The sequence below is a fragment of the Lutra lutra genome, chromosome 7 (assembly GCF_902655055.1).
Source record: "Lutra lutra chromosome 7, mLutLut1.2, whole genome shotgun sequence".
NCBI lineage: Eukaryota > Metazoa > Chordata > Mammalia > Carnivora > Mustelidae > Lutra > Lutra lutra.
The window spans coordinates 132,432,270-132,448,213 of NC_062284.1; the positions used below are offsets into that span (position 1 = coordinate 132,432,270).

Here is a 15,944-nt window from a genome sequence, read left to right on the forward strand (position 1 = left end):
GAATAAACCATTAAAACATGACTGAGTTCACTGGGGAATTTTAACATGGATGATACCAAGGAATTTTTTAAAATTAGTATGATGAGACAATAGGGGAAGTCTGAATGGGTCAGGTATTAGATGATACAAAGAAATTGTTGTTACATTTTGTAGGTGTTATAATGTATTTAGCTAAGAAAAGGTCCATTAAAAAAAAAAAAAAGATTTATTTATTTATTTATTTATTTAACAGAAAGAGCAAGAGAGGGAACACAAGCAGAAGGAGTGAGAGAGGGAGAAGAAGGCTTCCCATTGAGCAGGGAGCCCGATGCGGGGCTTGATCCCAGGACCCTGGGATCATGACCTGAGCTAAAGGCAGCCACTTAACAGCTGAGCCACCCAGGTGCTCCGCAAAGGTCCGTTTTTTAAAAAGATGACTAAGAATGTAGAGATGACATGACATGACATCTAAGATTTGCTTTAAAATATTTCAGCAGCAATAAAAAAAAGGCACAGGTCAAGTAAACATGATAAAATCTTGACAGTTTTTGAATCCAAATGATGGGTTTAAAGAAGAAACCATACCATTTTCTCTACTTTTGGGTGTGTTTATAATCTTTTGCCATCAAAATTTCTAATGACATAATCCAAAAATAAAATATGAACAAAAGAATAATAAATTTGCAGAAGGGTTCATTGTCAGAGATCAGTACTGGCATGAAGAAAACCTGTGTAATCTAATAAGCCAAAGTATCCTAAGTCTAGAACATGACAACTCTCGTAGCTTATTCAACAAATCTCCATGCAGAGTCTACAATTTGCAAGGCACTGTCCTAGGTGCTACAGAGGATAAAAAGATGAGTGAGATGGTCCCTGTCTGCAAGGGACTTAAAATCTGAAAACCAACCAACCAGATGGGTGAGTCAGGGATGGCTTCACAGAGACCCAGATATTTGAGATGTATCTTGAAAATAATACAACTAAGGCAGGGAGAGAGGGTTGAGAAACTTGGGGTGAATTCTAGGCAGAGGTAAGAAAACCTAAACAAGCTTATGAGGCCCTTCTTGGTCTGCCCCCTACACTTCTCAAGCCTCATCTTCCACTCTTTTTTTCTGGCTCTCACCAAAGAATTGGAGGCAATGAATACGCAAAGCACTGAAAGAATTTCAATACAGACAAGGGTGTAAAGGCAGAAAAGCAAAACCAGCAAACCAATGTTCATGTATTTGTATTAAAGACGGGTCTGATTCCTCCTCCCCTCCCTCCAAAAACAATTCATTTGTCTCTCAAAAGGCCAGAAAAAGTCTAGTAGAGAGGAGGATATGGATGTTGTACTTTGGCATGGACTAACTCCAATAGTGTTTTGACAACAAAAACAATGGGAATTTCAGAATGGGTTGGGGATGGGGACAGAAATTTCTTCTCTATAACAGAGGAATCTGGGGAAAATAACCTGATGGGATGGTGTAAGCCCACAGAATATCTTATTCTCCTATTTTACTCCAATATCACAAGTGTCTTCTCCTGATGATGTGTCAAGCACAACATCTTGCTTACTTAAAACAACCTGTGTTCTTAATTTCTAATGGCAAACCATTAGAGCACCACATCCCTATCTTCTGGAAATCTTTTATATGTAAATCTGAGCTTGCAGACTAAGACTCTCTTTTCATTAGGGAATCTAAGGTAGATTAGTAATTGCTAGAAGTGTCTATTGTAACAAGTCATTAACAAGTTATTTACTCCACTTTAGTTCTATCTTCTTTCTTAAAGGAGGAATTCATTTGTTACTGCTATCCTGTCCATCTGTGACTGTTCTGTAGCAAGCATCACTTAAAACAGAAGTTTATAGGAATGACTCTCTCATGGAGGAAGATATATCAGTAACTTTTCTTCACCTTGGCCAAATTCCAAGGCAGTTACTCTGGAGCGAATGGTAACAATGCATTGCAGCAAACTGGTTATGTCTTAAAGCTTGCTTTAAGTGATGTGGGAAAAGGATGAATGGGTCCATTCCTTAAAATAACCAAGAGACTCCCAAATGGTCAAAGGTGAAGAGACTTCTTATGTATCGCATACACATCTATACACATAATTAGGATGCTCCTGGTAAGAATAAGATTTCCATTCCTCATTTGCTAACATTTGGAATTCACGAAGCTGACAGCTATCAGTGGCCCCTGAATAACTTCTTAAAGAAGCTAACTAGTCATAAGGTTTGTATACATTTCAAGTAACAGCCTTTGGGAAACTTTTTTATGCTGCGTCTCAAATGGAAATTTGAGGTTAAAATACAATTTTATAAAAGAAAGTGCTTTGTAAAAGCAACAAAATCTAGGAGGTGGGTCAAAGGGAACCAAAGAATATGTCTGAGAAGTAATTCTTCAGCCACCCCACTACTCTGTGGTGTTCAGAAACATCCTCAAACACTGTTCTTTTAATAATTCACATTTAGCTACTTGAAAAGCAGAGATGTCAGACTTGACTCTTAAGGAATCCTTTGGAGTGTAAATTAGCTATTCATTGTGTTGGAATTAGCCTCAGCACAGGTTAAAGCCCTGAGGCCTGCTCACTTAGGGCCCTCTAGGTGAAAGATGCAGCTCAGGCAGATGCTTTCTTACCTGTGGAGTCATTGTTGAGGGATCTGGCTCTGGGGCAGCTTGCTGTTCAGCACTCTTGTTCTTGGCCCCACTCTCCAAAGGCTCTTGCTGGACAGTTGTCTTATTCCCAGAAGGGGCGGACGGTGGTTGTGGAGCTAGTAACTGGGATTTAGAATGGCCCTGGGAGGGGCGGGAAGGAGATGCCTGAGAGGAGGGCAAGTAGGACTGGGAATGGCTCAAATAGGATTGCGAGGAGGAGGAAGAGGAAGAATAAGAAGGGGTGGGTGCCAGGTAGGACTGGGAAGGTGGGGACTGAGAAGGGGACGGCTGAGCGGGAGGTAGGTAGGGCTGAGACGAGGCCGGGGGGTAGTACGAGGGTGGCGGCTGAGGGGGGGGCATGTAAGACTGAGAAGGGGGCATATAAGATCCCGGCGGTACAGGGGGAGATTCAGGGGGGGAATCCAGCTCCATGGGAACCAAACCAGGAGACCCATCTCGTTGGTGGTGGAGCATCTGGTGTTTGTACTGCTGCTGCTTCTGATAGCTGAGGGCCGGCCCAGGCGGGGGGGGCATCGGTGGCGGCGGTGGCTGCCAGTCCCCGTAGCCGCCCCCCGGCATCACCGGCGGGGGCGGCAGGGGGGGCGGAGGAAGGTGATGGGGCTGGAGCACGCACTGCATTTGCTTCTGGTGCATCTGCTGCAGCTGCTGGAGCTGCGCCAGGTGCTGCTCGCGGAAGCTCATGAAGCCCGAGGAGGAGGGGGCCGCGGGAGTCGTCGAGCTCGAGTACCCGGGCCCGGGCGAGGCCTCAGGAAGCGCCACCGGCGGTGGCGGCGGCGGGACCGGCGGCGGCGGATAGTGGCTGCTCCCGCCATACCGGCCCCAATTCGGGTACATTTCGGAGAAGGCGGCGCAGGGCTCGTCCCGGCGCCGTTACTCGTCGCAACCGACCTCCAGGAGCTGCGGCGGCGACGGCGACAGCCGGAACTCGCGGCGCCTACAGGCCCCGGAGCGTGTAAACGGAGCGCGCCACTGCGCCGGCGCTACCGAGCTGGGCCCGCGACCGGGAAGGCGGGGACGGCACTGGAGCGACTACGCCTGCGCAGTAACCACAGAGATGAGAACAAAGGCGAGATAGAGCGACCCTTTGCTTAGTGACTCTCGGTTGCCATCTTCCTTCAGGTTCGGATAATGGACGTGCGAGTAGAATATTCTCATAGAACCAAGGAACCATAGAGTCTCACCGCTAAAAGGGTTGGTAGAGATCCTATCGCTCCAAAGGTTCATTTTTGAATGAAAAAAAAAAAAAAGGGGGGGGTCCATTCACAATAGCAACAATCTCAACAACAACAAAAGAGACATGAAACAAGTAGGAATAACTCTAATAAGAAATATGTAGAATTTATATGAAGAAAACTACAGAACCATACAGAATCATATCCGAGGGGAATAAATTAGACTTGAAATAATGGAGAGGCTTACCATGATCCTGAATGAAAAGGGAAAAATTGTAGAGATGTCAGCTCTTCTCAAATTAAATGAGTAGAGTTAATTCAATTCTAACAAAAAATCCAGTTGGGAACAAAGCTGTGAAGAATGGAAACATTTTGAAGACAGAATGTAAGACTACACCAATCCCTACAGGTATATGAAAGATAACGTCTGCTAAAGGTGAAGAATGGAATTTTTTAGAATAACTCAACGCATAAAAATTCATGTTGAAAAATCTCAACTAAAGCAAAGATAGCAAAAACCAGATTCAAAGGTTGTCCGGAGAGGGTGACCTAGAAAATAATCCAATCTGTCAACATAATACTCAACTTTGGCTTGAATGAATCACTGAAAAACAAGGCTGATACACACTGAATTCTGGAGAGAAAAAAAAAAAAAACTACCTAACTCATATTAAGTGTGTCAGTGTGTCAGTTGTGAACCACTTAAAGATTTGACCTTCCTTCCATCTTAGCAACCCAGATCTTCACCTCTCTTAGGAGGCTGATGTGAGTGGAAATTGGGGCATCTAAGTATCTTTCAGAAGAGCTTTCATTCTCATAGGAATTTAGCTGAATTTCTCTTAATTTTTTGTTGACATATAACATATATACATAAAGTTAAACATCATAAGTGTACAGGTTAGTGAATTTTCACAAACCAATCACACTGTTGTAACTAGCACCCTGATCAAGAAACAGAACATTAGGTCCAGGTCAGATGCCTGCCTGCCCTTGTGCCCCTTCTTTTCCCAAAAAGAGAAGAGAGAAAGAAAAGAGAAAGAGAACATTTTCCAACTCATAAATCCCACTTACTTGGAATTTTAATATTTCTATCAAAGTTCTTTTGAAAAATATTAAAAATACATGCAACTTACTATAGTGACAGCCTAAAGGAGAATATGAGATGACTGTCTCATTAGATGAAGAAAAAGCGTATGACAAATTTCAACATCTGTTCACAATTTTTAAAAATTTTAGCAAACCAGAAATAAAAGGGAACATCTTAATCTTATGGAGTATTTGTTTTTAAAAACTACAGCAAACATCACACTGAATTGTGAAAAGTTGAAGTTTTCCCACTGGGAAAATAAGGTTGTTCAGATGTAATTAGTTAAGATAAGATCACATTGTAGTAGGGCCAATCCAATACGACTAGTGTCCTTATAAAAAGATGGTCATGTGAAGACACAGACACACAGAGACAATGCCCATGTGATGCTGAAAACCAGGATAAGATTTATGCAGCTGCAAGCTAGAGTGGAACAAATGAAATTCTCATACATTGATGGTGGAAGTGTAAATTTAGGGCAACAATTCTGAAAAACTATTTGTCAGTACTTACTAAAGCAGAACAGACGCATAGCCTATGACCCAGGAATCCCATCACTAGGCACATAATGAAAAGAAATGCATGTATATGTTATACAGAAGGTATGTACAAGAATGTTCATAGCAGCACTATTTGTAATGTTTGAAAACTGGAAAACAACACAAAGGTCCACCTCCACTAGAATGTATAATGAAATTGTGGTACATTTATACAAAGTACATTTATAAATGTACATTTATACATTTATACAAGAACAATGAAAATGAACAAACTATAACCACATACAACAACTCAGGTGAATCTCACAAACATAATGTTGAACAAAAGAAGCTAGGCAAAAAAAGAATATGTACTGTATGTTTTCACATATATAAGTTCAAAAAAAACATAATGATATGCAACATTAGAATTCAGGATAGAAGTTACTCTTGGGGTGAAGGGATAGTGATTTAAGGGGGGCATAAAAGGCAGCTGCTGGTAATGTTCTGCTTCTTGATCTGATAATGTTAAAAGTGAGTTTAGTGGTTGCCTTTAGAGAGAGGGAAAGGGTAGTGGTTAGAAGGGGATACAAGTAGGGTTTCTGAAATGCTAACAATGTTCTATTTCTTGAACCAAACAGTAATTCCACAAACATTTGTTTGTTAAAACTCACTGAACTGTATGTTTATCCTTTGTGCTTTCCACTTTGTGTGGTGTACTTCACAGTTTTTTAAAAGCTAAAAAAAAAGTGGGAAGGAGGAAAGTGATAGAGAAAGATGAGATTAGATGGAAGGAAGTAGAAGGTTTCTCTTTGTCTTTTTCTTTTCCACCTGGCATTGGTAGGTTCTAGCTATTCCATCCTCTATTCCATCCCTCAACAACCATGGGTTTTTCAGCACCTACTTGGGAGACAGCACCTATGTTTAAACAGGCCCTTCCACATTCCCCTCATTATTTCAAGATAAAGATCCAACTGGGAATTGTTTTAGATGCTATGGGAAATCCTGTCCCCTACATTCTTACTCTCAAGGAACTAACATATAGTTGGCCACTCAAAACTTCTAGCCTGCACAGTTTTCAGAAAATCACAGCCATCTTTAGGATACAGAACCCCTATCCATACCAGAAAATTCTTGAAGAGAAGATCTCCTCAAGACATCTTATTGACAGCGACTTCACATTATATGACCAATCCCGGGCCAAGTCTTTAGAGATGAATTTTACTAATCTAGTTTGAAAAAAGTAACAACAAAAATATAAAGTGCTCCTTCAAAATGAGCTAAGGTTTGAATTAAAGCACAAATCATGCAGAAGGTTTTGTGTGGGAGACTCCAGAGGGGGTTAGCTCTTAATTGTCAGTGCTGTCAAAGTCAACTTGCATGAGTCTTCTCTGGTGTAGGTTTATAACCCAGCTGTACTTCTTTCCTGTTACGTTTCATTCTTGCTGTTGCTAGGGGGACTTGGGGGAGGGCTGGGAAGAGGAGGTGGCATTTGATTGGTTAATGGTCTGAGGTCATATTCTGATTGGCTGATGGCTTACATACCATCTTGAGGAATACAAATCTCTGTTAGCTCTTGCAGCTCATATTGCTCTAAGCAACAGGATCTAGAGGCAGATTGTCTACTGTTGGACCTTTGTATCCTTAGGCAGGCAGTTCACCAGGATTTTGGATGGATAATGTCTAGACTTACGAGTAAACTGGTCACACATAACCTTGGCCATGTCAGTGCTTCTTCCCCTCCCTATTACGCTCTCCTCCTCTATTGTTCTCATTTTGTCTTAAAGAAACCCATAGGTGTTCATATGTAATCCCAGTTAACATGTAGCAAGTCCTTCCAACCATTTCCAATGGATCGCAGTTTAGAAAAGCCTAGAATTTAAGGGTGGTTGTATCCATTACAGTTCTTTTGATGTTATCCATAGCAACAGCTGAAATTTTTTTTTTTAATGTGTTGAAAAGATACTGTGGGAATCACAAAATAGACAAGAAGGTCATTTAACTAGATCTAGAAGTAGTACAAAGCCGAGGCAGGAGCTATTCTATCATCAAAATTCTGAATGCTGTAAGAAACAAAGTTCGACTCTTTTTTTTTCTTTAACTTTTAGCCACTCGGTGCCCTTGCAGATGTATGGGCTGGTAAGAGAAAGGATCTAGAAGAAAGAGTCTCCATTGTTCCCCTTATCTTCTATAGCAAAAGAGCTGGATACTCTGATCTAAATCCTGCAGACTGTGGAAAATGCAACACTGGGGAAATTGCATACAACTGGGGAAAATGTAACATTCAAAACCAAACCAAAACAAAAAAGTCTGGGTGCTGTTAGGAAGGAAAAGTGGATGTGGATAAGCAACAACAAACATCCACTACCCTGGGCCACTGTTGTCAGGCTAATATGCGTAAGGACAGGAGCATAAAAAGGAGTTTAGCAGTATAGATCAAATGCAAAAAGAACATCACCAGAAAGATCTTGAGAGAGAACAAACACAAGCCCTCTGAGCAAAGGTGAAATTGGGAATGACTTTAAACTGAATAACTAATGTGTTAATTAGGATGCAGTCTAAGATGCTATAACAATGAAACACTATAGTGGCTGAAACAAAAGTTCATTTTTTCACTCATTAAACAGTTCAGAGGTAATCAGCCCAACGTTATCCTCTTCAATATAAAGTTTCCATTTCTGGGTTCAAAGTGGCTACTCTGGCTCCTGCCATCAAATCTGCACCTGCCTGTAAGCAAGTAGATGGGTTAGGGAACCATACCTTTTAAAAAGCATACCTTTTTGGCATCACAATTCCAGACTTCAAGCTCTATTACGAAGTTGTCATCATCAAGACAGTCTGGTTCTGGCACAAAAACAGACACATAGATTAGGGGAACAGAATAGGGAGCCCAGAAATAGACCCTCAACTCTGTGGTCAGCTAATCTTCGATGAAGCAGGAAAGAACGTCCAATGGAAAAAAGACAGTCTCTTCAACAAATGGTGTTGGGAAAATTGGACAGCCACATGCAGAAAAATGAAACTGGACCATTTCCTTACACCACACACAAAAATAGACTCCAAATGGATGAAAGATCTCAATGTGAGAAAGGAATCCATCAAAATCCTTGAGGAGAACACAGCTGCAGCAACTTCTTCCTAGAAACATCGCGAAAGGCAAAGGAAAAGGCAAAAATGAACTATTGGGACTTCATCAAGATCAAAAGCTTTTGCACAGCAAAGGAAACAGTCAACAAAACCAAAGACAACTGACAGGATGGGAGAAGATATTTGCAAACGACATTATCAGGTAAAGGGCTAGTATCTGAAATCTATAAAGAACTTATCAAACTCAACACCCAAAGAACAAATAATCCAATCAAGAAATGGGCAGAGGACATGAACAGACATTTCTGCAAAGAAGACATCCAGATGGCCAACAGACATGAAAAAGTGCTCCATATCACTTGGCATCAGGGAAATACAAATCAAAACCACAATGAGATACCACGTCACGCCTGTCAGAATAGCTAAAATTAACAAGTCAGGAAATGACAGAAGCTGGTGAGGATGCAGAGAAAGGGGAACCCTCCTACACTGTTGGTGGGAATGCAAGCTGGTGCAGCCACTCTGGAAAACAGCATGGAGGTTCCTCAAAAAGTTGAAAATAGAGCTACCCTAAGATCCAGCAATGGCACCACTGGGTATTTACCCTAAAGATACAAACGTAGTGATCTGAAGGGGCACGTGCACCCAAATGTTTATAGCAGTGATGTCCACAATAGCCAAACTATGGAAAGAACCTAGATGTCCATCAACAGATGAATGGATACAGAAGAGGTGGTATATATATACAATAGAATACTATGCAGCCATCAAAAGAAATGAAATCTTGCCATTTGCAACGATGTGGATGGAACTAGAGGGTATTATGCTGAGCGAAATAAGTCAATCAGAGAAAGACAATTATCACATGATCTCCCTGATATGAGGAAGTTGAGAGGCAAAGTGGGGGGTTTGGGGGCTAGGGAAGGAAAAAAATAAAACAAGATGGGATCAGGAGGGAGACAAAGCATGAGAGACTCTTAATCTCACAAAACAAATGGAGGGTTGCTGGGGGTAGAGTGGGTAGGGAGAGAGTGGTTGGGTTATGGACATTGGGGAAGGTATGTGTGATGGTGAGTGCCGTGAAGGGTGTAAACCTGGCAATTCACAAATCTGTACCCCTGGGGCAAATAATACATTATATGTTAATTAAAAAAATTTTTTAAAAAGCATACCTTTTAAAGTAAGGACCCAGAAGAGATACATATCACTTTCAGTGACATCCTGTTGGCTACACCTTAGTTGGTTGGCCTTCCCCAGCCTCAGGAAGGCTTGGAAATAAAGTTTCCACCTGGGCAACACAGATAAAACTCATGAGATATATTATTAAGGGAAGACAAAAGAGTATCCGGGGACAATTGGCAGTATCTGCATTCAAGTATTGAACTTGACAATACCAAGTTCTAATGAGGCTGTGGAGCAATGGAAGCTTACATATGCTGTTGATGTGAGTACAAAGGTGTACAGAAAGTGTAATTTGATAATATCTATCATCACTGAAGATATACAGTGCCTTATGACACAATTTCACTTTTAAGTATATATTGGGAACTAGCGATACTTTTATACATATGTACAAGGAGGCATGTAAGAGAATGCAGCCCTGTTGGTAACAGCAAAAATTGGAAACTCCAATGACCATCTAGAGGAGAATGGATAAACAAAATGTTTAATATTCACACAATGAAATATCATGCAGCAAAGAAGGTGAATGAACGACAGCTCCACCTATTACCATGGATGAATCTTAGAAACATAACAACAACCAAAAGACTATATATATTAAGAATATGCCCAAAAGAACTGAAAGCAGAGACCTGATGGGATATTTGTAGACCCATGTTCATAGAAGCATTATTCACAACAGCCAAAAGGTGGAAACAACCCAAGTGTCCATCAACAGATGAATGGAAAAACAAATGTGGTTTATGCATACAGTAGAATATTATTCAGTCTTAAAAGAAGGACATTCTGATACACAAAAACATAGATGAATCTTGAACATTATGCTAAGTGAAATAAGCCAGAAAAGGACATATACTGTATGGTTCTACTTAAATAAGGTACCCAGAGTACTAAAATTCATGGAGACGAAAATAGAATCATGATTGATAGGGGCTGGGGGAAGAGAGGAGTGGGGAGTTGTTGTTTAATGGGGACGGAGTTTTAGTTTGGGAAAATGAAAAAAAATTCTGGCATTGGCTGGTGGTGATGATCTCACAGCAATGTGAATGCCCTTCATGCCACCATACTGTCCACTTAAAGATGGTTAAAATGGTAAATTTTGTGTTACCACATTAAGAAATACTACATATGATTTCATTTATAGGGAGCTCAAAAACATACACCTTACAAATATATAGTCAAGGTATTCAAATAATGGGTAAAACTATAATGAAAATCAAAAGGACAAAAATATAAAATCCAGGACCATGTTTATCTCAGAGGGGGGTGGAGTTGAAGACAGGGCAATGTAATCAGGGAGAATTACACAGAAAGTTTCAAAGTTATGGGTACTATTCTTTTTCTTAAATTAGGATAGGGTACAAGGGCATCTATTTTAGTAATATTCTTTTTTTAAAAGATTTTATCTATTGGAGAGAGAGCGCACATGCACAGGAACGGGGGTGAGGGACAGAGAGAGGGATAAGCAGACTCCCTGCTGAATAGTGAGCCTGACCCCAGGTCTCAATCCCAAGACCCTGGGATCATGACCTAAGTTGGAGGCAGATACTTAATTGACTGAGCTACCCAGGTGCCCCTAGTAATATTCTTCATACCTTAAATATACTCTATATATCCAATATTTATATCATACAATTTGTCATAATTCAAAGGCATATTCAAATATGTAACATAAATGCATAAAGTATTACATTCTTTAGTGTGGGAAAATTAAAGGAGAATAGAGAAATATTAAAGTGGGTTGAGGGTGCGCCTGGGTGGCTCAGTCGGTTAAGTGTCTGCTTTCAGCTCAGGTCCTGATCTCGGGGTCCTGGGATCGAGTCCCACATTGAGCTCTCTGCTCAGCAGATAGTCTGCTTCTCCATCTCCCTCCCTCTCTCTCTCAAATAAATAAAATAAAATAAAAAATAAAGTGGGTTTAGGAAAAATTAGAAAAAAAAACTGTTGACATTTGTTCTATACTCTAAAACATAGTTTCAACTTGTGTAACTCTACCTCAAACACTCAAGTATTTGAGAATGAGGTGCCCATAGAACATCCATTTCCTTCCTTCTTCCTTAATAAAATTTCAGTTTTGCTCAGGTGTTCACAACTCCCCATATATATCCCATGTCACTCAGAAAAAGCTGACCATCTTTGGCTCCAAGAGTACGTTCCAATTAGTTTAAGTCAATCATGATTATATCTTCCCTCTTGCCATTTATTGGGAGATTCTGTAGTAACCTAATCAGCACGTGACATTTCTTTGGCCACCTAAGGGTTGGCATCTGCCCAAAGTTGGTACAATCATACTAAAGACAAGGATTTTTATTACATAATTGGGAAAGAAGCCCTCTTTCTTTCCAATGGATGTGAACAATGAGCTTGTTGCTCCAATCGCTGTTTACAGCCAACTTGGGGCTTTGATGACAAAGTGCAGAATTGAGGGATGTAGAGCTTCTACTGATTGTACTGTGCATAGAGCTACACTACCTTTGAAATTCCTGTTATTTAAGATTTATTTCCTTATTTTTTGCACTGAAAGCACCATAACTGAAATCTGGATATATATTCTAAGGATACATATGGTAACAGGTATCTCAGACACAGAGCTGGGCCCATGGAAACTCAGAAACTCCACTAGGCACTATCAGATGGGCTGCATATGTGGACCTTACAGAGATGAGAATGTGTTTCAGGATCTCAATGGTACTTAGGACCCAAAGTAGATATAGCTGTTACTCCCTCAGCATTAAGAGGTTCTTGATCAATTCCTACCCCAGGATCTGACATTGTGGTACTCTGGTATTAAATGCACCACTGCTTTTATGTATGGCTTCTATTCTGTCTATGACTATTCAACTCTTCATGTCTTTGGATCTAAATTCCCCAAAGAGAGGATCTACTTTAGGACAAAACTTTCTTAACAGCCCACCTCATGATCTCTTGGCCAATCTGTCCATTGGATATTTGTGGGTAATTTGCCCATAACTTTGACTCAATTCACAGAATCAAGTTTGTGATCATGAAGGACCAGTTTGGCAATTTGTATTGAAGGAACCTCTTAGAATTGGCCTATGTGGGTGCTACTTATGCTAGGGCTTCTGTTCAGCACATAGGTGGATTAATCACTGAACAACCTAGGCTCAAAATTTTTTCATCATGTCAATCTCAAAATCTTTATCCACCATTGGTACCTGTACAGCAACATACATCAGTCCTTATCTTTGCTGGAACCTCTGATACTTTAATTACATATCTCAATCTTTTAAAAAAAGATTTTATTTATTTATTTGACAGAGATCACAAGTAGGCAGAGAGGCAGGCAGAGAGAGCAGAGGAAGCAAGCTCCCTGCCCAGCAGAGAGCCCGATGCCGGGCTCGATCCCAGGACCCCGGGATCACGACCCGAGCTGAAGGTAGAGGCCCAACCCACTGAGTCACCCAGGTAACCCAAACTTCTGATACTTTAATTACATATCTCAATCTTTTTTTAAAAGATTTTATTTATTTGTTTATTTGACAGACAGAGATCACAAGTAGGCAGACAGGCAAGCATAGAGAGAGGGGGAAGCTGAGCAGAGAGCCCGATGTGGGGCTCGATCCCAGGACCCTAGGATCATGACCTGAGCCAAAGGCAGAGGCTTTAACTCACTGAGCCACCTAGGCACCCCACATATCTCAATCTTTTATTTCTATAGCCCTCTCAATCCCCAATTTTTTATACACATTAGTCAACCTTCTTGGGCCCTAGCCCCTTGACTGATCCTTAAGCCCCAGTTCACTGCTCCTCTCAATGGTTTTACTTCTTTTCCTATCAGTTCTTGAATCTATGTTATGTCAATTCGACCTCTTTTGCATGCATCCTCAACTCTGTTCTACTGTGGTACTTGACCTGTAAATTTCCCATATAGCTTACTGAACTTTCTTTTACTGAGTGATTATGGAGAAACCACATAGCATGCCATTAGGACTACTACTAATTCAGGCTCTGCAGTCCTGTCTGGGTTCTCATCATTACTTTGCCATCATTTTATGTCATCGACCTCTCCCACTCAGTACAGTAGCTATCTCAATCCTTCACCACAACCTCAAGCCTTGTCCCTCAATAAATGGCCTCACTTTCAACTTTAAAGGGACCAATAGGCACAAACTCCTTCAACTTCTGCTCACTCTCCTACATACTAGTCTTTACTGGCAGCCACCCCAGCCTCCTATCCTCCAGTTTTGAGTGGCTCTTCTCCTGTCCCAAGTTAATGCTGGTCTTTATGTTCTAGATTCCATCCCTTGACACTACTCTCAGTTATATTTTCACTCTACTGTGTGTTTCACTTATATTATTTTTTCATGACTTTCTATTTTGAAAAATGCCAAACCTAGAGAAAAGTTGTAAAAATAGTAAATAAACACCCCTCTACCCCTCATTTAGGCACACCATTTGTTAGCATTTTCTCACATTCTCGTTCTTCCTTGTCCTTTCTCTCTCATCTATTTATGTATGTATGTATCTATCTATCCCTCTTTCTTTCTATCTATCCCTCTTCCCCCAAACCATCAGTTACTTGAAGACACTGTAACTCTTCATACATAAACATTCAGCATGTATTTCCTAAAACAAGGGTATTCTTTTTTTAAAAAAGATTTTATTTATTTAATAGACAGAGATCACGAGTAGGCAGGGAGGCAAGCAGAGAGAGAGAGGAGGAAGCAGGCTCACCACTGAGCAGAGAGCCTGATGTGGGGCTCGATTCCAGGACCCTGAGACCTTGACCTGAGCCGAAGGCAGAGGCTTAACCCACTGAACCACCCAGGCGCCCCAAACAAGGGTATTCTTATATGTAATTACAATATAATGTTCATGCTAAGGATATTTAACATAAATACAATTATGCTATCTAGCAATCAGTCCATATTTAAATTTCCCTAAGCGTCCCAATATCATTTATGGCTTCTTGGTTTTTTGGTTTGCTTTTGTTTAAAGATTTTATCTATTTGAGAGAAAGTGGGGGAGCAGGTTGTGGGGAGGAGCAGAGGGAGAAGAAGCAGCAGACTCTGCTGAGCACAGAGCCTGATGCAGGTCTTGATCCCACGACACCTGAGCAAAAATCAAGAGTTGGACACTCAACCGACTGAGCCACCCAGACACCCCTGTTTCGTTTTGTTACAGGGCTTGAACTCATGACCCTGAGATCAAGATCTGAGCTGAAATCAAGATGCTTAAATGACTGAGCCACCCAGGTGTCCCATTCTTCTTCTTCTCCTCCTCCTTCTTCTTCTTCTTCTTCTTCTTCTTCTTCTTCTTCTTCTTCTTCTTCTTCTTCTTCTTCTTCTTCTTCTTCCTCTTCCTCTTCCTCTTCTTCTCCTTCTTCCTCTCCTTCTCCTTCTCCTTCTCCTTCTCCTTCTCCTTCTTCTTCTCCTTCTCCTCCTTCTTCTTCTTATCCTTCTCCTCCTCCTCCTCCTCCTTCCTCTTCTTCTTCCTCTTCTTCTCCTTCTTCTTCTCCTTCTTCTTCTTCTTCTTCTTCTTCTTCTTCTTCTTCTTCTTCTTCTTCTTCTTCTTCTTCTTCTTCTTCTTCTTCTCTCTTCTCCTTCTTCTCCTTCTTCTCCTTCTTCTCCTTCTTCTCCTTCTTCTCCTTCTTCTTCTTCTTCTTCTTCTTCTTCTTCTTCTTCTTCTTCTTCTCCTTCTTCTCCTCCTCCTCCTCCTCCTTCCTCTTCTTCTTCCTCTTCTTCTCCTTCTTCACGTTCTTCTTCTTCTTCTTCTTCTTCTTCTTCTTCTTCTTCTTCTTCTTCTCCTTCTCCTTCTCCTTCCTCTTCCTCTCCTCCTCCTCCTCCTCCTCCTCCTCCTTCTTCTTCTCTTTTTAAATTCAGGGTCTTGTCTGAAGGATAACAAAGGATAACACTTTGCATTTAGTTGTCATGCCTTGCTAGTGTCCCTCAGTTCACCAGCCTTTTTTTTTTTTTTCTCCCTCCTCTGTCTCATGCTATTGACGTTTTTAAAAATCCAAGCCAATTCAGGTCGTGATCTCAGATCATGATCTCAGGGATCAAGCCCTGCACTGGGCTCTGCACTCAACGGGGAGTCCACTTCAGGATTCTCTTTCTCTCTCTGAAATAAATAAATGAATCTTTAAAAAAAAAGAATCTAAGACAATTTTTGCAGACTGTCCCTCAATTTGGGGTTTGATAGATAGTTTCTTCATAATTAGATTCAGGTAAAAAAAATTTAATTTGGGGGACAAAAATATTACATGGGTATTGTATCCTTCCATACATCACATACATTATGCTAGTTTAAACCCTGAATAGAAATATCCAGCTTGATC

At 40.9% G+C, this 15,944-nt stretch overlaps 1 protein-coding gene across 1 annotated transcript in view; it reads right to left on the reverse strand.

The window, feature by feature from the left end:
- Positions 1-3,656, reverse strand: part of YLPM1 (YLP motif containing 1) — a 77,309-nt gene extending 73,653 nt beyond the window's left edge. The window contains 1 exon segment of the mRNA XM_047736138.1: positions 2,601-3,656. Within this exon segment, the coding sequence (XP_047592094.1) occupies positions 2,601-3,473 (873 nt within the window). The 5' untranslated portion in view covers positions 3,474-3,656.
- Positions 3,657-15,944: the final 12,288 nt, after the last annotated feature.